This window comes from Orcinus orca, chromosome 10 (genome assembly GCF_937001465.1).
Source record: "Orcinus orca chromosome 10, mOrcOrc1.1, whole genome shotgun sequence".
Classification (NCBI taxonomy): domain Eukaryota; kingdom Metazoa; phylum Chordata; class Mammalia; order Artiodactyla; family Delphinidae; genus Orcinus; species Orcinus orca.
In genome coordinates, this window is record NC_064568.1 from 79,516,342 (window position 1) to 79,541,781 (window position 25,440).

Here is a 25,440-nt window from a genome sequence, read left to right on the forward strand (position 1 = left end):
GCATCGGTCACGCCAGGGAAAATGAGCACCTCTCACACTGTGTATGTGAAGTATCCATTGGTATTGGAAACAATTGTTCTCTGGCTGTTTGCACCATTTACTCCAAGCCCACCCCCCACCCCCCGCCCCCATCTTCCAATCCTTAACCTCTTTATCTCCAGGAGATAGAAATTTGAAAACTGTCCCTTTGGCAACTTCACAGCCCCACAAGTAAACAGAAAAGCCTGAGGACTTCAGAACATCTAAAATATGCAATAAAATTACTTCTCCTCCTCAAAGTTCAAGACCAAGTAGACGTTTCCATAGTCACACTGCTTTTCATTCTCACAAGGGATTTCACTTTAAAAATTCACAATTGTGCCCTTGATTAAATATTATGGTTAAAGTAAGAAATGCTATTTCCTTTTCAATGTTTGCCTCAATCTGTAAGATCACGAAGAGTCGTTCTGGAGATCATTCTACCCCCGTTTAATTTTTTTAAAACCCCCTTATGCAAACATTAGTCCCTCTTATTTTGTTGTCTCATACCCAGATCGCTGACACCTATGTGGTAGCAAAGCCCTATAAATCTAAGGGCAGGGGTTCGAATTGTAGTTTCACACATTCAACAGTAATTTTTCCAAATTGATGTTAAAAATACATAATCAAGATTCCCCCAAAATATGATCATGAGGAAGCTTCCAGATAGAAACACGGTAGAAAACTAGAGTTAGACTACCACAATGAAACGTGCTCCTGTCACAACTTATTAATCGACTTGGTGGACGATCGTGCTTCGTGAGGAGTAAGAGGTGGAGGTAGTATCTTGGTATGTCACAAGTCACGGCTCTCTCGTCTCTCTTCCTTTGCCTGTTTATGAATCCAGGACAAAAATAACTCTGGAAAAAAGTAATTCTCCAAAAATACTGTCTTCTTCATTTCGGAAGGAGGAAGGAAATAAGGAAGGGAGGGAGAGAGGGGGGAAGGAAAGAAGAAAGAAAGACAGTATCACAGCGCCGTGGGCAAACTGCTGAGCCTGTACAGAGTCGGGAGATCTAGGCTGGGGTTCCCACAGACACTTTCTAAACAGGAAATTATGCACGTCCCTAGCTGATAGAAGCCTTCACTTTCTTGACACGCAGCTCGTGTCTTGAGTTGATGAGGGGAAATTAAATTGTTTTACAAAGTGACAGTATGGAATAGATTCCTTTCATACTGTCTTGTTGTAACAAATTCTCACCTACATTCCCATCGTATAGCTCAGTACCCTGGCTATTAAATAGCTTACACGACCGCCCATAATGAGAGGGGTCGGGGTCCTGACTGTGACAATAATCCTAAGTCTTGGTGTTTACCGTTTTATTATTTGTGTGTCTTAGGAAGACGGAAAAGGGAAATCCAGGCGGACCTTGTATGGTGTAAGAGAAAAGGCAGTCCATCAGGCAGCCGCAGAGGGACAGAGCTCATGAAACCTTAACTCACAGGTGCCAAGGTAAGGAATAGGGGGAGGAAGGAAGGAAGTCTGAGAACTTTAGACAATTCTTAATTAGATTTTTTAGAAGAAAGAAGACGTGAGACAAGAGAGTGCTAACAGCTGACCTTGATTTAATATAATGATATTTTTCGGTGAAATTAAAAAAAAAAAAAAAAGTTAGAAACTTACTCGGAAAACCGCCAGCAGAGGGCTCCAAGCTAGGTGCATTCACCTCCATTAGTGGCTCCTACCTTTATCGGAAAATAGTCCCTCTATCCGAGGCTGAGAAAAGGGGGGTATTACTAACTCGCCTGTCTACTATTATAAATATAAGTGAAATAAATATAAGTGAGAGGGGAAAATACGAATATAACTACTTGGGATGTCTCCAGTACGCTTCTATTTAGGCAAGCCTGTGCCACCCCTGAAAAAACAAAAACAAAACAAAAAAATGGGCATAGGACAAGACGAAGTGGAAAATGAAATGATGATGAAAATACATATTTTGCTCGTTTATCTTCCCTTCAAAATCAGAGGGGTTTTTGCCTTTGCCTTTATTTTGTTTTGCATTTATTGAGTCCTTGCGGAAATCTTTCCTTACCTCGCGTTGATTGGAAGGTTAAAGCGAAATGCAACAGAAAGTTAAGAGCGAGAGAAGCTGGCTCAAGTTAGGAAATTTTTCTTAGTAAAGAATGAGATTTTGGGCTTCCCTGGTGGCGCAGTGGTTGAGAGTCCGCCTGCCGATGCAGGGGACACGGGTTCGTGCCCCGGTCTGGGAAGATCCCACATGCCGCGGAGCGGCTGGGCCCGTGAGCCATGGCCGCTGAGCCTGCGCGTCCAGAGCCTGTGCTTCGCAACGGCAGAGGCCACAACAGTGAGAGGCCCGCGTAATGCAAAAAAAAAAAAAAAAAAAAAAAAGAATGAGATTTTATTTGTACATTTTTTGAGGCACTTGAACTTTATAGATGCTTAAACACTTATTTCTAAAATTAGTAGATCTGATAAAAATCGAGCTTTTAAAATGCTCTTAAGCAATAAAAGGTTTTCAAGAACTGGAAGAAATCGCTGGAGAAGAAAAAAAAATCGAGCGGCCGTGCAGGATTTGCTTACACAAAATCCCGACAGAGGGCGCTGTTGCCCGTTCAATGACTTACGGAAGGTTCCCTAAGAAAAATTTCCCTTGCAATTTCTAGGATTTTTTGAACAAGGCCCACGTTGAAAAATCGACTCGGACTTTAATTGTACTTATGTATTTCTTTGAGTAGCTCTTTATATGTGTGTATATTTTTAAATTTATGCTTCATTCTTAATAAACCAGATTTCAGTTTTTCTGAAGAGTTTACATAAATGTTAACCAAATATTTCCAGACGTTTCTAATTTTAAAAATATCTATTTCACCATAAAATAAAATTACATATGAAAATTTGAAATTATATCTATGTGTATATGGCTATATAAATAGTTACACTAAAAACATATATTTTTAAGTAGTTTTTTTAATATAAAAGTATCCCTCTGAGGTTTTCTTTTAGTTTCAAGTTTTAGAGTTTATTTATTATAGACTAAGCAATGATATACCAAAAAGAGATGAAAAAGGTGTTAAAAGCATTCAGAGGAAAAAAATTAAGATTTTTTCCAAGTGCTTTTTATTTGGGTTGGAATGATCTTTAGGTAAAAAAGATAAAGGAGTTATTGGTTTGAAAAGGAAAAGACAGTTATTCCCATTAATAAATTTCTGTCTAGAGAATCTGAGTTTCCAAGTCTATAATATTTATCTTGCAAAATATTGATCTGGAACTGATTTTAGTTCTGGAAAGGGAGGGTAAAAGCCGTTTCAAATCCCACCACACAACAAAATTAGGAAGAATGCCTCCCCATGTCCAGACTAGCTCTGGGAGCAAAGAAGGAAATCTTCGCTCAAGCTCCTAGTGGAAAATCTGTACAGATTTTGTATACTTTAAGCTGTTAATGTTTAACGTAGAGGAAAGGAGAAAGGAAGGAAAAAGGAAGGAAGGAAGGGAGTCAGGGAGGGAGGGAGGGAGGAAGGAAAACGGGATGGAGGAAAAAGGAAGGAGGGAAAGGGAGGGAGGGAAAGGCAAAACATAAAAATTAAACAGGAAATGAAGAAAGGGTTTATTTCTGAAGTTCCTTCTGAAGCACCTTCTTCGAGTTCCTTTCATTTGACTTATCTTTGAAAAAATTAAATTAAAAATCTGCAGAATTTTTCATTCTGCACGATATGAAGCATCGCCCTGGTTTTTATCGAATCGATATCCACCGTGGTTGGCCGGAGCCCTCTCTTCTGAGTGCACAGCAGCGCTCAGCAGTCCTGAGATTTACAGACAATCACCCTTTGCAGATTCACTCTTATCAGGTTTAATAACTTCCACCCCAAATTGCCCTGGTCCCTCCTCATTCCCTCCTGTCATTTATTTTCTGCCCCAGGGGCAGAGAGCCTTCACTGGACTTCCCTTCTGGCTGTGGGAATCCTTCCGCACCCTGGAAGGAAGTAGAAAAAAGGGGGGGGTGGGAAAAGGGGCCAGTGAGGCAAGTATTCACTTTATGATGAAATTCGGAAACCCTGTGCCTTAAAGGGTGCCCATTTTCGAAGTTTGGTTAACTTTGTTCTTGTTGATGTTTATGTTTTCCTTTTCTTGGGGGGATAAAAAAGCTATACAAATCACCTTACCAAGAAAAAATACACTCAAAACAAACAAAAACCCACACACCCTATAGTATTTTTCAATATCTCCTTGAAAAACATTCTGCTTAAACCTTCCAGAGGTTCAGGTGACCATTTCTTGACTCTCCATGATTAAAATCACTTAAAAGTTATAGACAGCGGATGCAGATATAAAATGTCCCATGTCTCTGCAAAGAAGGCTTGAAATTAATATTGTGTTATTGTGCACGTATGTTGCTCCCTACATCTGAAAAAAGAAAGAAAAGAAAAAAACCTTCATAAAATGGAGACTTCAGCCAAGAAAAGAATGGCACATGAAATCCATTGAAAATACAGACAAACAACCCTTAAACATAAGCAGTACAGACTGAGGTGCTTCATACAGTATTTAAGGTTTCAAATTTGTTGGGCAGAATGACCGGAAAATATGAGAAATGGTCACTGTGGTGAGCCGGGTTTTTTGTTCTACAGTGACTAAGTTACAGTGAAAAAAAAGAAAAAGTTGTGTAGCCATCAACACAGAGAGATCACCCTTAAAATCCCCAAATCCAGCTTTCAAAACCCTCCTGCTGAACAAACAAGAAGAGGAGCTTTTGTGTTTAAAAATCTCAGTAATGGTCCCCCTTTAAAAATCTACATAGAAAATGGGGGACTGTTGGCACCCTGGTTTCTCCTTATGAACTGTAAAGGCTTTAGTCAGTGGCTACAATGATTCATCATTTTCAATATAGAGGTTTTTAAATGTCTATATTTATATTAATCACACTGACCGACTCTCTCTCCTTTAAATGCATGTTCAGAGTCTGTAGGCTCTGTGTGACCCAGGGGTGCTTATATAACTAAATGTGGGTGTCTGGGTATAAATACGTGTTTATGATTTTTATAATATACATGTCTGTGGGTTGCATCTAACTCCTGTGTGTGTAATAATGTTTTTCTCTCAGCTGAGGCTTACTTCTCCAGCCTATTGTTTGAGACAACAGATATAAGTTGCGATGGGAGAGGAGCGTCGGATTTGGTGTGTATCCCCCATTTCCAATTATAGATGGATCATTACAGACAGCGGAGTCCTGAGAAGCCAGACATCTGCTCCTCACATGAATGCACTCACCTCCTAGAGACCCGGCTGCCATCATGCTCTGGAAGCTCGTGGAGAATGTCAAGTACGAAGATATCTATGAGGTGAGCCGACACCCCCGGTTGCATCTTAGAGCTTTGCGGATAGAGAATTTGAGCTTCTTGACACCCCCAACTCATCTATATTTTTAAGCTATTTGCTCGTAGGTTTCCGGTCGGTTTTCTCAGCTTTCTCCAACTTTTGGAAAAGCTGGCTTGGGGAAACTTCGCTATTCTGAAAAAGGACTTTAAGATGGAAATCTGACTACTTTAACTTAGCGGATTTCTCTTTTTTTTGTTATTTTTTCTTTCTTCGTCGCCCCCCCCCCCCTTTAGGATCTGATGGGGAACAGTGGTGCTAGTGAATGTGGGCAGAGAAAATAGAGACTGATAAAGGCAGAGGCTCTCCACGTTTTCAGTGTGGGAGAGAATTAGGTTTTCAAGACTACTTCGTAACAGATTCGAGCTTTTAATTTTTATTTTCAATAACATTTTTGAAATCGATAACCCACGGATCCCAGTAGAGGACGAAAATATAGAAGGAGGGAGGTCGACGGATAGACGGACAGATGGATAGATGGATGCAGAGACAGCACAAGCCAAGGAGCCGTAGCCGACAATTTTTTAATTTTCTTTTTTTCTCGTGTTTTGCTTCTTTGAGAGTCGGGGCGTCCAAACCACCCCATGTCTTGGCATTTTTAACGAAAATTTCTGCCCGGGTTGAGTGCGCACCATTCTTTACCGCTGAGGCCAGGGAGACTCGGGTGGAGATGCTGCCCGAAGCCAGGCGGGAGCCTGCCTCCCCGCGGGCGGGGCGCCCCGGCCGTGCGCTCGGGTCTCGGGTGCCGACGGAGCGGCGGGGCGGCGGGGCTGCGCGTGGGCCGGGCTGCCGGGCGGAGAGGGGACGGCGGCCCAGGACCGCGGAACTTCGCTCCGAGCTCACCAGCCTGGGAGTCCCCGAATTAGGCGTGAGGGGAAGCGGGGAAGCGAAGATTCCGAGGAGACGTCGAGGGAGGGAAGCGGGAAAGAAAAACTTGGCGGAAGGCGAAGAGAAAGGGGCAGAGGAGTAAGGGACGGGGAAGGTAGAAGCTGGCGAGCGGGCAGTAGTCGGAGGTCGGAAGGAGGGGAAGTCGGAGAGGGGAGGGAGGACGAGAAGCCAAGTCTCGGGCGATCGGCGCGGGAAGCGCTCGGTCGGACGAGGCGGTCGCGATGGGACGCAAAGAGGATCCCCAGCCCGCGGGGGACACGCCATCCCGCCGGCTCCGGGACGACTCCTGAAAGCCGGGCGGGGAGCCGCCTTGCGGACGCTAGAAACGGGCTCCTCCCGACGCCGCCGGCCCAGCCCCGCGACCCAGACTGCGGCTCCGCGGAGCCCGCGCGCGCCCCGCCGCTGCCCGGTTGCGTTTCGCAAGCAGCGCCCGGCGCCCGCGCCTGGAGCCTCCCAGCTCTGCCCAGCCCCGAATCCTGATTTTGGGGTGTGTGTGCGTGTGCGTGTGCGTGTGCGTGTGCGTGTGTGTGTGTGTGGGAGAGAGAGAGAGAGAGAGAGAGAGAGGAGATTCGTCTTTCTGCGGAATGATGATTGGGGCTTTCCTTTCCTCTTTGTGGTTGTGTATTGACTGTAACGAAGAGCCGCGCCTCCGCCTGGTGGGGTTTGTTTCTGTTCGGCCTCCTCTTCCTTCTTTAACAGGCGGGATAATGCTCTAGTCGAAGGAGCTCGAACTGTCCTAAAGAATGTGAGCGCCCGAAGTGGGCTTGGCACGGGCGGGGAAGGGGCCACGGTGTAAATAGCTCAGGGTATACAGAGAGGGACTTCACTGGGTTCCGAAAAGTAAGCAGGATAAAACTCGTTCTAAGAGTCTGGAAGGTAGACTGGCTAAATGGGAAAGGAGGGAGGGAGAGAAGAAAGCAGGGAGGGAGGGAGGGAGGAAGAGGGAGGGGTGGAGTGGAAGAGGGAAAGAGGGCAGAATAAAGGGGGAGGGAGAGAGAAGAGTCACACACACACACACACACACAGAGAGAGAGAGAGAGAGAGAGAGAGAGAGAGAGAGAGAGAGAGAAAATACTGCAGGTATTCCTATCTGCCTAATTTTTCTGCTCAAAAAATATAGGAGAACCCGCAGCCCGGTGGAAGGAGCCTATTTAAGTCGGGAGAAAGGTTGAACTTTAACAGAAATGGCAGTTAGGCCAGTTGAACGGGTTCCTGAAACATCCAAAAAGGTTTTCTGTTGCCCCTGGCTTTGCCTGGAAAGGATAAGTTTAGTGTACTTGAAGATTGATTGCATATATTTTAAATTGAAGTAAAAAAAAATCACAGACTGCAGGAGCACTAAAGAGGGAAAGGCTGCACGAGGCATGGAAAGCCCCCATCTCGCCCCTATCCTTTAATAAATAAGCATAATCTCCAGTATGCGTGAAAGTCTGCAAACGTCACTGTAAACAACCGGGCCCACCGGTTTACTTTGCTCTCCCCTCCAAAGGAGGAGGCAACGCCTTTTTATTTTGTTTTTTAATCTGCACAGGAAGCACCTAGGGCGATCCATTCTTCCCAGTAGGAAAGTCCCTCTCCAGGAACCAGGACACCTACGTTCTGCACAAGCCCCCAGCGATGCTCTCTCCCTCACCGCCTGGTCCAGGGGAGCAGGGGCTGCTTTACGCGCGTCCCCGGCTCAGTTAATTGAAGTTCTGCCTCTTTCCTGCTAAACTTTTTCCCCGGTCTGCCTTCGCCAGCCCCCTCGTCTGATTACATCTAGTAATTCTCCACTGAATGAACGTCATTTACAATAGTAGGGAGCTCTGCGCCCGCTGCTGCTTCACGCTCCATTTGTCCTCCATTCTCCCTTTAAAGTACTCGTGTAATATTAATAGTCATGAATATCAATTATTATGAGGAGGTGTAGGCAAGCGGAGGGAGGAAGGGGCGGCCGAGCAGTCTGAGCCCAGCTTCGGGCGGAAGAGGACTGCTTCTGGAGCCCCGAAGAACCGCAGAAGAAAAAAGCCAAAAAAACAGCAAGAGACCGATGAACAGCTCTGTGTGTGTGTGACAGGCGACGCCAATCTCGTTTGGCGGGGGGGTAAATTTTTTTTTTTTTTTTTGATGGCTTGTCCTGGAAACACCTCAAGCTCGGCTCCTGTGTCCAGCTCGTTTCTCTGCTGGACTCCTTGATTTTTTTTTAAAATCATTGTTTGATTTTGAGCAGTAACCAGGCTTTTTTTTCCAGATGTTAGTGCACACCTATTCGTCCATGGTGAGTCCGGATTCACGTTGTACCAGAATTGCATGCTCCCTCCTCTTACTGTCTCTCTGTCTCTGTCTCTTGTGTGTGCGTCTCACTCTCTCGTCTCTGTCTTCCTTCGAGCGCCTTTGGCTTGGTAATTTAGCACCATAATTGGACGAGGCTGCAGCTGCTTCTCTGCATTGTGTGTTCGTCTGAGCTCCATGAGTCAACTGGGGAGAGGGGGGAGGCCGAACAGAAAAACTTTTTGCCATTGCAGTTTGGAAATTTAGGTGATTATTTCTCCAAAAAGAACCATGGGGACTTTACCATGGCATTTCCACAGAGGAGAGGGAGAAACTCACACACACACACACACACACACACACACACACACACACACACCTCCCCCCTCCCTTTTCACTGAGTTTAACACTCCACTTAGGACCAGCGCTAAGTTGTCTGGGCCTTTATTTGTTCTTTCCCCCCCCCTCCCAACCCCAGGTCCTTCATCTTCACTCCCTGGAGTAGGACAGCAATAGATATATTTAGAAAAGCAACCTTAGAAAAACTCCTGTGAACCACAGTTCAACTTTAACAGGGACTCAGGATATGATTTTGAATGAGATCCATTTCAATCAAACACTACATAAATTATTTAATTCCTCTTGGGGAGGGAGGGGGGACTGGAAACTCAGATCAGGCAGATTCCTGGGTCTCCTGGAACGACCAAGTCGTGTGGGGAGCTCCTGGTCAGCCGGCTGGGTTAGGAAGAGTAACAGCAAAGCCAATAGTATGAAGTTTTATTTGTCATGCTTTGGGCCTCTGGAAGAGTTAGGAAAAAATCGTTTAAAGCACCCAGAAAAGCAAATACCCTATGTCAGACTCCTGTATTTTTCATTAGGGAATTGAGAATCTCCCCCATACACACTGTTACTTTACCCTCACCCCTTTTGCCGGCTTTGCACCCCAACAGAGGGCTTAGATGTTGGTTAAGTGGGTGATTCTCCCCCTTTTCCCCCAAAGCCTCGCATTTGGAATTGCTGAAATCATGTACCCTCTGAGTCAGCTTGGGAGTCTGTTTCAGACTCTTGCGTCCCCTATCTCGGGAAGAAGAAGATGCCGTAGGTGGGCTTCTCCATTTGTCGATTGTATTTTTTCCTCCCCTTCTCTCTCTCTCTCTTTCTCCTCTCCGCTCCCAGGACCGGCACGATGGCGTCCCGAGTCACAGCTCACGGCTCTCCCAGCTGGGCTCGGTGTCCCAAGGACCTTACTCCAGCGCTCCGCCGCTGTCCCACACGCCGTCGTCAGATTTCCAGCCACCCTACTTCCCGCCCCCCTACCAGCCGCTCCCCTACCACCAGAGCCAGGACCCCTACTCCCACGTCAACGACCCCTACTCCCTGAACCCCCTGCACCAGCCCCAGCAGCACCCCTGGGGGCAACGACAGCGGCAAGAAGTGGGTTCAGAAGCCGGCTCTCTCCTGCCCCAGCCTCGGGCCGCCCTGCCCCAGCTCTCGGGCCTCGACCCCCGGAGGGACTACCACTCGGTCCGCCGGCCGGACGTGCTCCTGCACTCAGCACACCACGGCCTGGACGCGGGCATGGGTGACAGCCTCTCGCTGCACGGTCTCGGCCACCCCGGGATGGAAGATGTCCAGGTAACGGCACACAAACAAACACACAGTAAACAAATAACAAATGCCCCGGGTGGGGGGGACAGGCGGGGAGGGACAGCTGTGTCTCCTTTGGGGGAGGTAGTTTTCATCTTTAGAACAGCACCAGCTGGACACCACGTATGTAACTGTGTGTATACGTGTATGGCTCTCTAGTGGCGATTTCTGGAGGTCTGATGAGGAAAGCCAGAAGCACTAGAAATGAAAGAATGAAGAAGAAAAATATATGTGTGTTTGGCTAGTTTAGGATCATCAGAATCAAGGCTAGATGTTTTTGTCTTGCCTTAGCTATGCGACTGCTTCCTGTTCTCTTGCGCTTCGTGCGAGCAAGCTGGGTGCCCTCCCCAACCCACCCGCTCTGCATGCCCAGTAGTGGGCCTGGGCCCCTGACAGGGCAGGTGGAGTCCTGACTGCCTGAAGCTACAGCATGGAGGTGCAGGGACCTCTATAGAGGTTCTTGCTGGATTTGCAAAGACTTTGTTAAGCGTGACAATGCACAGTGGAAGAAAAACATGTGCTGTTTTGTCCAAGCCAGGTCTTACTTTGAATGTCCCATAAGCTGTTGAACCCTTTTCCAAGATAACTGAGTTCCAGGGTCATTATCTGAGAAATTGAAGATTTGTGAGGAGAGACCCAGAAAGTCATAATTCTGTTTGGGAATTCATGAGGACACATGATTTTGGAGATTCTTTTCCCCCTTTGGACCATTAAACGACTGTGGAGCAATGTTCTTCACATCCCTCTCCAGTCCTCCTTTCCACTAATACCCTCTCCCCAGTGTCACCACCCCAGTTGAAGAGACATCATATGTTTGTTTCTTAAAAGGCTCCAAACACTCCCCCACCCACTCACTATCCCATCTTCAATCTACACAATGGAGCCTGATTTGGTGGAGAATACTTGGTTAAACTAAACAAAGAAACATCAAAGAAATGATTTGTAAAAACTCTCTGGGTGATTCTGAGCAGGTCTCCTTTTCCTCCCTAATTTAAATAGTCTCCAGAAAAGATAAATATGGTTGAAAGGTATTCAATGGATCCTTCGGTCTCATTGGCATGGTTGTATATATTATGCATCATTATGGACATACCTCTGAAGAAAAGGAAAACAATATGGGAAAGGGAAAGGGTGCATGAGTCCTTCCTCTTTACCTTGCTGAAGAAAATGTATTTTGAACAGTTAAAATGTGGGGACAGAATTAAATGCTGTCTGTGTGTAGTCTATGATGGCTTACTGCTTTAAAGGAAATTCAGTTATTTAATATTTCCAAAAATGACAGAATCACCTGAGTTGTGGCTGGATTTACCCATAGTCATAAGAATGGTAGTTTTGTTGATTTAGCCGAACTTAACTGTCCCTGTCTGGAGATAATGCTCATTTCAGAATATCATATGAGAAAGGAAATATTTAATCGTGTTTTTTTTTTTAATGCATTGGGGTAATATATGTCTGGGGGGAAAAGTTTTTAAATTAACCTTTCTGGGTACGGTTCAAAGTGCTAGATAATGAAAGTGGATCAACTCATCAGCATTGCTGTTGGCAATGCTGCACTGGCCGTGTCACCACACTCGGCAGGCCTAGTGGTTTAGGCGATGGAACCCAAGGATTGCGCCCAAAGAGGGAACAGATTTCTTTGGTTTTAGTTTTTTGGTTTTTGAAAGAGAGAATTGTGAGAGGTTTGGAGTGTTCGGTCAAATGCAAGGGACCAGAGAAAAACAGGGCCAGGTCGGTGTGCATTTGGGAGAGCACCCTTGTCCGAGTTGTGGCCGGAGCTTAGATCCGGGAGGTGGACAGAGCCCAGAGCAGAGACGGCGCAGGCCCAGGGCCCTCGCTGCTCCCCGCCCACCCCACCTCTCCCCGTTCCTCCCCAGATGCATCCCAGCAGGTCGCCTGGCGAGGTGGGGAGGCCCGCGGGACTTTCTCGGGTCGACCCTCACTGCAAGGGGTCGCGGGGGATACACTCTGCGCCCGTCCCAGGAGGGGAACTACAGGGGCTGGGGCGATCTCTGTCTCCGCCGTGATGACAGGCGTCCTGAGGCCGGGGTGTGGTTGACGTGACACGGGGCAGGTGACAAAGAAAGACAGGGGAAGAGATGGACCTAGGACCAGACCCTCGAATCCAGAGGCTCTGCCTCCTCCGTCCAGTCCCGGAGGATCCACTTCTGACTTAGGAATCTGGAACGCGGTGGGGGACGGCGGCTGAAGTTGCAGGAGCTGATGGCGGTTTCGGCGTTTCGCGTTTCCTGCAGCTACGGGACGCGTGGGCTGCGCCCCACCTGTCTGTAAAAGGTCCAGGGGTGCCTCAGCCTGGACCCCAGTCACTCGTTCCATCTCAAGGGCCTGTTGTGTGTGCTGGATCCTCCTCCCCCATCCAGCCGCGGATCAGGCAGATTCCAGGGCGCCGCCAGGCCGGGGGCCCTCACACCCAGTGGTGCTCACCTGGCCTAGGGCTGGGGGGAGATGTTGTGTGACCCAGACACACGCGCGGGGCCACCGCCCCGACCGTGAGAGAAGCAAATGAGGAGAGCTAATTAACCAAATGCTTCTAATAATTTTTTAAATGAAACTATAAAACCCTGTCAATTTCTATTTCAATTTACTCACAGGGGCTATTAAGCCAGCAAATCGCTGCTTGGGTTCTGGGTATGCTACATTCTACCCATTGTGTGTGTGTGTGTGTGTGTGTGTGTGTGTGTGTGTGTGTGTGAGCGCGCACGTGGGGAGGGGCGGCTGTGTTTAAAAGTCAGAAAAACAGCATCAGAAAGAAAGAGAGCGTGAGGTGACAGTTTGGAGCTTGTTTAGTTGCTGTGAACACCTCTTTCCTTCTTCCGATCTTTGCTCTCTAACCTCTCATCACCTTTACTACCTAAGTGTAAACATATAAGGATGTTAAGTCAAAGCCCTTACACACACACACACACACACACACACTCAAACACACCCTAGTGTCTTAAAGCAACCCCTGGTATCACTTTTAACTAAAGAAGTCTAGTAATTACGAGTCGGAGTCGTTTTTCTGAGCTTCCGCACGCAGTCCTAATTAAATCTTTACGATCCTCCCTGTGACGATTAAGCGCCAGCATGCTGCGTGAATATCCCGTACAAAAACCCAGCAGGCGTCCGTAATTAGATAGAAAATCAGACAAGAGCCTTCTTATTAACTACCACAACTACCCCACGTCGCTGATGAGGCGTATATACATATTTACGTACCGACGTGAGGGTGAGGTGTGGGCGCTCACGGTCCGGGGCCTGTGAGATCGCGGGTCTGCCCACCCACAGACACAGGCGAATATTTCTGTTCTGCGTGGACACGTCGCCACTGTAGACACGTGAGCACAAAAGGTGTGAATCGTGTGTGTGCGCGCCCGTGTGCATGGTGGGGTCTGCTGGGAGTTCCGAACAAGTTACATGAAGCATTTTTCTTTTTTTTAAAGCTTTGTACTATTTCTTAAGTTGGAGATGGCATGTTGCAATATGGAAAATGGTCCTTACGGAGAATAACAATTTCCCCCATCTTTCTGAGAACAGAAGAGTGGCTACGAAAAACGAAAAGAAACAAATGAACATGACCCCTCCATGATTAGATCGTCTCGTTTCTAATGTGCTGCTTGTTTGGGGTACACAGTCTCTTCCTTGTGATGAACACACGCCCTGTCTGGGGACGCAGCTTGAGTGGGTGGGAAGTGCTGTCTAAACACAACCCCCCTTACAAGCCCTTTGCTTTTTACTCCTCTGTAGAGTGGGTGACAGATTAGTCCAAATGTAGGTGCCTAAGGATCAAGGAAAGCAGCTGTACGTGGCAGAAAGGCCTAGCATTGATTTTCTCTTGGGAGTAGGGGGAGGGAATCTACTGCCTTTGGATGCCCTGGGATGCACGGCTAGAACCCTGTTCTGGTGCATCCTGACAGTAAGAATATCATTCTAACAGCTATTTCCCCTCTGAAATGCAGCCAACAACTAGGGTCGAAACTTTCCTTCTCTGGGATGAAAATGGCAAGGAAGGTGAATGTTCTTTGCCATTACCCAGGTGCTGACTGGGAGATCCTCCGTGTGTGTGTGTGTGTGTGTGTGTGTGTGTGTGTGTGTTGGTGTGTCTGTAGTTACTGCCTTTCTAACAGGTGTGCTTCTTGCTGGGTAGCAGAGGTGGCAGGGTTGGGAGGGGAGCAGATTGTGCAGGTCCCCCCAAGCGATTGTCCTGCGGCAGGAAGCTCACCCAGCACAGGGATGTGTGTGAACTGCAGTGGGTGTGCGGTCCTGACAGCCTGCAGACGTGTTCCTATGTGTTGCTGTTCGCATTCCATTCCAAATTGCTCAGACTTTAATTAAAATCCTATAACGTAAACTATTATGTATTTGTAAAATGACTCTGGGGTTAAATGCACTGGGATAGCATAGAAAACAGAAACTGCTCTGACTAATATTGGTGAAAATCTTTCAGTGCTGCTAGATTTTCACAACTCATAAGAGCAAATAATATAAAAGTTTATGTGTCTATGTAATATCTATGTTTAACGTAATAACTAAACCAATCCTGCATCCCAGATGTCTCTCACAGTTTCCTTTTTCCTCTTCTTCCATTGGAAGAATTTACAATTTGGGTGTATTTCATTTCTGTGTCCATTTGGAGGTAATAATGATAATAATAAAACCTCTCTTTGTGAATTAATATAAATGGAAATAACAGCAACTCCAGTTTGGAATGACATGATTTATGAGTGTGATTCTTTAATATCCAGTCGATTTGAATAGTGATGTTTTTATATTCACAGTCAGTTGAAGATGCCAATAACAGCGGCATGAATCTATTGGACCAGTCTGTCATAAAAAAAGGTATGGATTCTTCCCCCCGCAAAGTAAGAAAAGTTTCCTCTGCGTTCATGTCTTTATGATGAGTTTTCACTTTGAAGGATTTCATTATTTTATAAGACACAAATGTTTGTTCACAATCATAGCACAGCGACTATCTGGATGAAAATGCCTGTTGGGAAGAAGGAATGGGGGTGGGGGACCGCAGGGAGAAACCCGGATGAGAGAGACAGAGGAACAGAAACTATTGCCATTTTTCTCACAGTACCTTCGCTAGCAATTCTGGATACATTGTAAATAATTGAACTACCATCACGTATGGAACTGGCTGGGAGACACTGCTTTCAAAAATATGCTATAATTATTTCATTGATAACTGGAGTTTGTTGAGCTAAAAACCCTATGCCATTAGGGGTAGCTCCTTCTCTCTTGGCCTTTGTATTTGATTTTTGGGGTGGTAATTTTGTTCCTAGTTCTCTGTGTTTTATGAGTTGTTTCTTCAGATTTTTAAAAATTGTGCCAAATGTGTTGCTAAATATGCTCTTCCCGAGAAGCTGAGCCGGGCTCTGCACATTTCTCAATCTTCCTACATATGCATTCATGATTTAGTGTGACTGTGGAATCACCCCATACTGTTAAAGGGCATGTGATATTAACAAATGTTTGCAGTCTCTTGTACAGCTGTAAGCAAAATAATTAACTAATTAAACTAATTAAATGTAATTACAATAACTCATTTCGGGCATATTGCAGCTGCTTAATTTTCCCCCCTCTTCTCTGACAGTCACTGAGAGAATGCCTGGCGATTAGGATGGCTGCCTGCCGAAAGGCCCCAATGTCACTCACATGCCACAAATTTAGGCGTTTGAATGTGTAAACAGTGCAATCTTTAATTATCACAAGAACTGGTATTTGGAGCTACAATTTTAACTACTGTAACTCTTTCTTATCGATGCTGGACAAGGCCTGTCCTTCTGTTTGGTGTCAACAATCCCTAGCTGCAGTCACTTCTGATTCCTTCGAGCCAGAGGACATTCACAAAAACAATTAAAAGAGAAAAAGATGCTTCAGAAAGTAATGCGGAATCAAGCCGGTAGAATAGGAGGGTTGTGAAGGAAGGATTCCAAACAGGGTGAGGTGTCCTCAATTTTCGTCTCTCACAAAAGCAGAAAAAGTCGCTTTGAGAGGTGGGAGGTGGGAGGCGGAAGCTGTCCCTGAAATTATGCCATTTGGCTTTGGAACGTAATATCCCCAAGAAGACTACTAGGGTTTGGGGCAAAACTATTTTAAGTGTTGCTCCAAACATCTCTCCTGCTCTTCTTTAGATAGTATCGTTTGGGTTTTTAATGCCGGGGTTTGGGTTTGCTGGGACACTCAGGCTCGTGCTTTGATTTGCAACTGCGCTGACAGCTCACTTTCACCATTTCCTCCTGGGTCTTCTCTTCTGGTTAATTGCTGGTTGATGGGAGGTGGGTATGGGGAGGAGGAGAGGCGCTTCGTCATTGGCTTTCTTGGTTTCTTTTCTGTTTTAGTTTCCCGTCCCTTTTCATGGAAAGCTAGAACCCCTTAGCTCAGGGTTCTGTATCCTAGAAACAGCGTTGGGGCTGGCTGTAGGGCATGCCCAACTGATGACCAATCAGAAATGTTCTTAACAGCCAGGCCAATAAAAATATTTGGAACTTAGCTTACCTAACAAAATGGAGCTGAAAATATTCTTAGATGTGGGATGCTTTGGTTTCAGGGCTTGTATATGTTTGTCAGTGAAATGTGAATACGTATGTATATGGGTATCTCCAGGAATAAGAAGAGGAGAATGCTGACTGTCACTGGTTCTGTTCTGGAAACTCAGAGTACTTTTTATGGCCTCCAGAATCTTTTTTAAAAATGTGCAGCTTAAAGTGTCTAAGTGGCACCCCAGTCATTTTATTGATTTAGGGAGTGTGGTATGAATATAAAGTGTGAGGTCAATTCTATTATTTAATATTTCAAGTATTTGCTTTATTACATGATGAAAATATACTAATATATTTTTATCTTTAGAGAGCCATGGGCAAAAGAGGAATAAGTGGTTGATTTACTTTTCTAGATCACTGTGAATCACTTAAAATAAGGTTATGGGTTCATTAGCTCCTTCCCTGCCCTCTGGTCTCCCGTCTTTGCCCCTCCACCACATTTATGAGGGATGACTCCCAGAGATTAATTTCATAAAAGAGGAGGTGAGAACGTTTCCTGAACTAAATATTCTAAATTTCAACAACTGGCAAGGGACTAGGTTGCTTTATTTGTTTTCTAATGGGCTTTTAGAGAGATTTAAAAAATTCTACCTTATTAATAAAAAAAGGCAGCAACTGGCCCAGGTTTAGGTGTCTCTGCTTCTGTGTGATGTATTGAGGCGGAAGACTTAGACATACAGGATATATGTCTCTGTGTGTGTGTCTCTCTCTCTAATTATGGAAGGTCTCCCTCCTAAAATTTAACCAGTCCCATTTTCACCCATGTTGATATCACCCCATAGATTGTAGGTGAGCTCTCTTGTTATGTTTGCTATCTGGGCTTAGCTGACATTTCTGAAGTAATTTAGTTAAGAGGAAATGAGTTGTTCCCAGTAGAGAGAGCAAACGAGTGGAGTGAAGGTAGCCAGCGTGATAAATGGCTCTTTCATTTGAAGATCTCCAGAGCTCGTTTACGGCTAATTTTCTGTATTGGCCCCCTTTGAGCTATTAATGCAGTCGGCAGGGACGGGGGCCCCTCTCCTCTTAGCTGCCCCATTAGAGCTCCCATTAAGCCAGCGAGTCTCAACTCCATGGCAGGAGTGGGGGGAGTAATGAAAGGTGCTTTTTAAACTCTCCTAATCTAAACCGGCAGAGGGTGGTTAATACGATTTGAAGGGGGCTGGTCCACGAGCAATCAATAAAGTAATAATGAGAAGGATTCGGTGCATTAACAGTCTAAAAATCCAACGAGACATTAAAAAATCATTCTTAACTCTCAGTTCCATTAAGATTAGGAATCTGGGCTGGGAGGGGACAGGGTGGTGCCCAGCTCACGTAAATGATCACTGCCACCATCCGACAGCCTAACCTAAAGGAGGCTCACCTAGGCTTTCAGAAAAAGTTTTTGGTGCAATTAGAGGCCAAGATGCAATCGGCTTGACACCTTAGGTAGCAGAAAAGATGCTGGGATTTCTTGGAAAGGCCAGAGTGGCTGGAGTCCAAGGTCCAAATGTTGTGACTGTGGGGCATTTTCATTGGTCTTGGGGATATCCTGTTTGGTTCGTTTCAGTCCAACCTCCTGTTCTCTCCCACTTTTTCCCCCGTTAGTCTGGCCCCTTCCCCACATAAGCACTTTGATTGGTGTGGATTTTCTCTGGGTGGGGGGAGATATGGAAATTGCCAATTTCAATTACAAGGGGTTCTGTTGGGATTCCTCCTTCTGGCCTAGGAGGTGAAAGCTCCCAGAATCTGTTGGAGCCTTTGAGAAGGGTATGAGTTTCCTCTCAAATGGAGAGGTTCACATTTCCAGAGCTGACTTGGATCCCAATTGGTATTTATTCAACTAGAGACTCTCAATTTCCAGCCACCCAGGGAGTAATCAGAGTTCATAGAATTTCAAAGCTGGAAAGGTTAGACACTCTTCTCCAACTCCCATCCCCACCCCCCAGTGTGGAAACTGAGACAGAGAGAAGACAAATTATTTTCTCAAGGTCCCACACACCGAGTAAGTGATGGGACCTAACTCAGCCTCTTGAAGGCTTTGCCCCCAAAGGATGCCAACACTGGACGTTTTTTTTTTTTTTAAGTTCCAGCTTTCTCTGTGGGAATCCTTTTATTTTTCTTTCCAGCATTTCAGTGCTCACATTTCTACCCATGCTCTTATATACACATGGAATAACATTTAGCCAACAGGTAGATGAGAAACAATGCAAGTATGAGGAAAGCGGTGATCTGCTGGTAAGAAGTAATTATTTCAAGCAATGCTCTACCTCTTGTGGCTTCCTGGTGTAGTTTCCACATCTAAGTCCAGGTACATTACAGAGGGACTTATGCTTCAATCTATTAGATGGGTTCATTTCTTCCTTCTCTCCCACCAGCAGGTCAGACCCACAGAGGACCTGCCTCCAGTCAAACACAAAGATCTCAAAGCTGTGATTTCATACTTAAGTTTAAAGAGTAAGGATGAAGAGCTAACTTATTAACACTTGGGCTCTGTAGAGTCCACTAATGAATAAGATTTTCTCCAGTTTTCCTTCCTCTCTTAAATAAAACTCCAGTCCTTGTAATGAAATATTGATCGTTTTTTAAACCTTTTTATCTTTTCCTCCCATATAATGCAAGTTTAAAGAGAGGGGAGCAAATGTGGGAGGTGTTACGTCCAGAAGTTGGCCATGCTATCCAACTGAGAACTGAAGAAGAAAAAAAAACCTCTCAGTTTTAATGTATGCACAGAAAATTGTAAACATGTAAAGAACTGAAAGCTTCACGCTGAGTTTTGCTATGCTCCATTTCCTTACCATTTCCTGCTGTCGCTTTAAACCTATCTTAGTCATCTCTGGGTTCCGTGAGCAGGGCAGTGCACTCATAATTACTAACAAATCAACCGGGCCCTGTTGCTCCCTGGGTTTATTGATAAGCTGGAGGAAAGCAGAAGGGAAAAGACAAAGAGGATAAAATATTGGGTTAATCAGCTGAGGAAAGCATGTGTGACAGTGGTGGGGAAGGTAGATGCTAACAGTAGGATGGACTTAGAAAAGCGCAGGGACAAGAAATATGTAAAGTCTAGTTTAGGGGACCAGCGCAAAGGCCCAGGTGGGAGAGAGGTTTAGAACCTGAGGACGGGAGAGTAGAGGGTGCAAACAAGATTGATACTTAAATTAGAAAATAGAAATATAACCTGAAGCACCTCTGCTCTAATAGTCTTGGTCTTTGAGGGGAAAAAACAACGCCACCCTCCTCTTCCCCCTCCCCCTAGACAGCAGAATGCTGAGGGGAGCTGACTGAGTGGGTGATGTTTAGGCGATAATGTATATGCAAAAACGTACAGCCCTTGGGAGGGAGCGATACACATTCCCCAAAGGAAATTGCTCTTGTCTGGTAAATCAGGCAATTAACAATAGTGAAATTAGAGGGCAGGTTATAGAATGTCTCTATAGACCTAGGTTTTCAAGAGATTTGGCGCCTGGGACTGTGAAAAGCAGGTAGAATTCCAGTTCTCAGGAGATACTCAGTTATCCAGTCCGGGAAATAGGAACTGAACTTACTATTTTCAGCTTGGTGCTAAGGTGTAGGGCAAGCCATTAAAATATTCTTTCTAAATAGTATTGACATTTTAAAATGTTGCTGAATATCAAAGATGAGATTTTTTTATACATTTTATTTCTGTATTTCATACCATGTTAAAACTACAAAGGGCCGTCTATATTTTAGGGAAAAGTTTTTCCAGGGTTACCATGATTATATATTATTTGCTTATAGTGCTTGAATATGAATCCGAAATATAGAAATCAGGACTGCAGTGAAAAAAAAGACATATTAAAATAGATGTGGATATTGTGCAAGATAATTAAATGACAGGGTGTTCCCACCCCAATCACTGTTTTTTTAAGTAAGTCACTTAAATCCGTATTTTACTCAAATTTAATTAATACACTTCAAATTTGCATTGGTTCACTCTCAAATGAGAAGCACTTCACTGATGAGACTATGATCAGGAGAATCAGAAATAAGAAAGCCCCCTCTGTAACTCCCCACCACCACCGTGACAGGGCAGAAGAGTCACTCTGGTACCTAACATCATTCATCTGCCCTGAGACAGACTCTGTAGACAGATCCAGAAATCCCAAAATGTCTACTAAGAAGTAGAAAAAGGGAATGCTTCAGTCTTCCCATCCACTTTCCTCAGAAGGCCCTTTCTGCAGATGTTTGTAAAGGGCCAAATGCAATTCATAGTGAATAAAAGATCTGGGACCTACCTGGCTTTTAGGAGTCTCTAAATAATCATGGAGGTCTGAGTGCTAGGATCTGTGGTAGAGAGAATAAGCTGTTTCAAGAACCCTCAGGGTGGTTAGTCTGTTCTAGACAAGGGAGGTTATATAACTTATTTGGTGTGTGGGGTTCTAGGCTCCAGATGGTAGAAAGAGCATATCTTTCTCTTCCTAGAGTTATAGAATGAGACAGAGTCTTTATTAAAGAGGGGGAATGGAAGCATCCTTTTCATGCCAGAAACGTTGCACAAATCCCCTGGACTGGTGATCACCAAATAGTGCTTGAGGGGCTTCAGATCCCAATGGAAGTAGCTAAGGTGTAGGGCAAGCCAGGAGGGGATGTTGCCTGCCCAGTGGCTTCCAGAGCCTGCAGAAGGCAAATGGGCATCAGCAGTGTAGAAGTCCAAGGGAAGGAGACTGTCAGGGAACTGGGAGGCTGACCTTTCACTGTTCCTTATTCCCAGCTCATTGCCAGCCTCTGGTTCTATCAAGCCCCGCCTCTTCCTGAGGTGCAGATGACACTGAAACACAATTAAACAGAAATACAGGCTGAAGAGACTGAATGCGCCTGGGTAGCAGTGGCAACCAGCTGTCAGCTCTTATTAACTTCCGCATAAAACATACCTTGAGTGCGGTTTGTTATCAATTACTTGCCGAAATGAAACAACTGGGGCAAGGCAAGACCGCTGCTCACATGAATTAGAGTGATTGGTTGATTGATCAGGGCACCTGTTGTAAATCATAACTGCTCCAAACAATCACCAGCCGGTGCTTTACATTAATTTGTAAACAAAATTCATGTCACCGCAGAATTGCTTTCGCTGGAGAGGAGCATTTGGGTTCATTTCTAAACGAATCTGTTGTTAGGATGTTGGAAAGAATGGGATCCACTGTAGAGAAATGAGCAGCTCTTTGGGGCCCAACTCCCCTGTTTAATGGTATTATTACTTGGCTGTTCTTGGGCAGGGTGACAGATGGTGCCCACCCTCCTGATCCTTGCCAGTGATGACCATAGATTTGTGTCCAATAGGAGAGGAGGGAAGGGTTCCCACTAAAGACCATTGGTATTACTATTTTATATCATTGATAGGGGTGATCACCTTCAGGCTTCAGCACCAAATGTGATTATCAGGAGACAGATCAGGACACTAAGATTCAGAGAAGTTTAGTGAGATGTTTAAGGTCACACAGCCAGCACGTGATGGAATCGAACTTGCCAGGTTTCACAGCACAATCCAAACTCTGGGTTGCTTGTTTTTCTTGATTTGTGTAGTGAGCGAGACAGTGGCAAGCGACTCTCACACGTCCACACGCATGGGGTAAGTTTCCAGAGGGGTGATGGCTTTTGCATTTGTTTGTACACAGTGCTCTGAACGCACCGCAGAACCACGGGAACAAACACTTCCTCCTGCAGCTTTCCGCTTGGCTCCTGCCCTGTGGCCTCGCCCCTGCGCACTCAGCGACACATTCTATCGGCCGGTCACCAGGATCGAAACCCGGTCACCTTTATGGCATTTTTTTTTTTCTCCCTCTCTAGTTCCGGTTCCTCCCAAATCTGTGACTTCTCTGATGATGAATAAGGATGGCTTCCTGGGAGGCATGTCTGTCAACACCGGTGAGGTGTTTTGCTCGGTCCCCGGCCGTTTGTCTCTGCTCAGTTCAACTTCAAAATACAAAGTAACTGTGGGGGAAGTTCAGAGACGGCTGTCGCCCCCCGAATGCCTCAATGCGTCTCTCCTCGGCGGCGTCCTCAGAAGGTAACCCCCCGTATCGACCACTTTTGATACTGCGCGGTTGCCTAGCAACCGGATCCCTAAGTGCGTGCAGCTGCCGCCAAGGGCTCAGCGCGCCCCCGTACGCTCCGCCTCGCCCTTCCGCTCACCTTGAGGGCTGGGAACCTTCCACTTTCACTGCCCGGCACCTGGCGCCCCTCTTCCCATCCCCAGGACCCTTCGGGGCATTCTCTACCTTGAATGGGACCCACAACCTAAACTTACCTAAAACAGGAGTTTCATGGAGCAACCCCTTTCGTACCTGCAATGTACTCTGATCTCTACTTTGTTTGAAAGTGCACTTGGCAGCCGACTAAGTTGGTCCAGTCCCACTAATGCATTGTGCCTCGCAGTTTGTAAAGCTCTGTTCTAGACTTGTGTGACTTCCTTTCTTCAGTACTACCACCAGTAATAACAATGACACCACTTTAGAAGTATTGACAATTATTCCTTGGGGCCATTCATATGCTCTCCGATATTGGAGAAAGACAATCTTATAGACTCCTTGTGGAAACTGGGGAAGGAGGTGGCTTTTATCTTAAGATTCAACGCCTCCCCCAAAGTCCCTGCTAACGCCTGAACCCTTTGGTTAGTGTCCCTGATATGCAAGTGACATTGCATGAGATGAATTTTTCAAGTTAGCCTATCTTGGGGGTTGAAAGTCCCTTTCCTTCCTAAAAGTGGCTGGGTGAACAGTACAGCAAGAGAGGTCAGAGTAACTGTTTATTTCTTGTAGTTTTGCTCAGACCTTAGCACATAAAGGAGGGTCGTTGGGAAGCAGTAAGGGTGTGACCCACAGACTTTTCTCACTTTGAGTCCTTTTGCTCTGGTCTACTTTGTAGTTCAGTTTTCAACTGAGTCCTTTGAGCCCCACAATGTGGAAGTTTCTTTCAGTCACCCCTGGGCATTGATGGTGGGTGTATGAAACTTACTATGCGATTAAGTGAGATAATCAATATAAAGTGCTTATCCCATAACTAAACTCTCTCTAATGCTAGTTTTAGTGTTATTATGATTACCATCGTCATTAGTGTCCTTCCCCCTTTAACCCAATTCCATTTTATAGCAACTCTTGACCTCTTCCTCTCAAAGCCCATCTGTTTCAGGCCAAGCCTTCTCCTTTCTGGACCACACAGTTCTTTCCCTTTTTTTGGCAAGGTTGTACTTGCCCGGTTTCTGCTCACCTCACTGGCTCCATGACAAGGAAAGAGCTGGGCTTGTGAATGTGCAACTTCTACCTTCTCTGGACCGACAACCTACACCCTAATTATTCCCATCTGGTATCTTTTTTTTTTTCTCACCAGATAAAAAAAGTAAACGACTCAATTTTTTTTTATGCTCTGTATTGCAGAAATTAAGCAAACCTCAGCAAACTATCAGCAAATAACCAAAAGGAAGAAAAAAAAAGTGCTAAACTCAAGTTAAAACCTCTTCAAGCTCCACTGGGCTTTAGATTGCTAAGTCTAAACTTTGTTTCAGGAACACTCTGAGGTTAATCAGAATGTTAATTCTTGCAATTTCAGAGCCAAATCGAAAAATGGGGGGAGATCTTTGCGAGAAAGGCTAGAAAAAATCGGTTTGAATTTACCCGCGGGCAGGCGCAAGGCAGCAAATGTCACGTTACTCACCTCCCTGGTGGAAGGTAAGCAAGACGTTTGGCCATTTCACGAAGTGGTGGAGCTTAACTGTCGGCTGAAGGCTGGCATTTTACATGTTTTATGATTAACTGGAAATCATTGCAATTGTTGTGCCCTTTTGAGTTGGATGTCAAGCGATTGCTTGAGAGAAGTTCAAAGGTCCTTTTACTTAGAGGGAGTGGCAATTGTCCAGAGGCCAAGGGACAATGCAAGGGTCCCTGAGCTCTGGAGAGTGCTCAGGTCTAGTCTCCAAGCCAGTGTAGGGGTCGTCTCTGCCGCCAGGTGCAGGACGTGGTGCCTGAAACACCCTCTGTATGAACTCCTGCAACAGTAACTCTGTAAGAAGCAATGCATTCTATACCCCTTCTCCTTCCCAGATTTTACCTCTGAGTCGTCAGTAGTAGAAAACACAGTCGATTTATGAAACTATTATTGCATTCATGACCTCTAATGGTTATTTTAAAACTCGTGTCACTCTCAGGGCCCCTATCTCCTGCTGATTACCTGGGACTTATTGTTATTGAAATACAGCTTTATAAGATCAGTGACCTAGGAAAAATATGGGGTGGGGAGTGAGGAAACATAGAGGGGAGTCGTGTATGATCTTCAGCTGTGAATTTAAAGGCCCATACTTATAACAAACACACTCTAATTTGCTCATCATTTTGGGATTGTGGATGATATTTATGGTATGTAATAAACAGGATCTTCTCCACAGTCTAGAACAAGAGGATCTGCATTTGAATCTGTGGGATGTGGAAGGGATAGGAAATAGAGCCAGATGGACCTAATGGAGGAAGTTGTAGAATTTTCTCTAGAGTCTAACATGTAGGTCTTGGTTTTTTCTTCTATTTTTATGGATGTGATATTATGACACTCCTGTGGGGAGTTAGTTTTTAGAGGAGGGGATCTTAGAATATTTAGGCAGCAACCATAAAGTCATCACATTTACAGGCAATGCACTTTGCTATCTTTAAGGCAAAGTTGCCTGGCCCAAACTCACCCCCAGGGACAGCGGTCACTAAATGTCTAGACCACATTTATTAGTGGTTGACTTTTAGCCTGGGGGTTTTACTTTTTGCCCTTTAAGGCATTGCTAAT

General features: G+C 45.4%; 1 protein-coding gene across 10 annotated transcripts in view; it reads left to right on the top strand.

Moving 5' to 3' along the window:
- Positions 1 to 1,151: 1,151 nt before the first annotated feature.
- TFAP2B (transcription factor AP-2 beta) overlaps positions 1,152 to 25,440 on the top strand; it is a 32,867-nt gene continuing 8,578 nt past the window's right edge. For 4 of the 10 annotated variants that reach the window (XR_007479877.1, XM_033423844.2, XM_033423842.2 and 1 more), the window contains exons 1-6: positions 4,844 to 5,319; positions 8,472 to 8,498; positions 9,668 to 10,126; positions 14,914 to 14,974; positions 22,468 to 22,687; positions 24,226 to 24,344. Coding sequence is in view for 9 of the 10 variants with exons in the window: in XM_033423844.2 (XP_033279735.2) it covers positions 5,239 to 5,319; positions 8,472 to 8,498; positions 9,668 to 10,126; positions 14,914 to 14,974; positions 22,468 to 22,687; positions 24,226 to 24,344 (967 nt within the window). In the remaining variant the exon portion in view is untranslated. The other 6 variants (XM_033423846.2, XM_033423845.2, XM_049716344.1 and 3 more) reach the window with 4 other exon arrangements.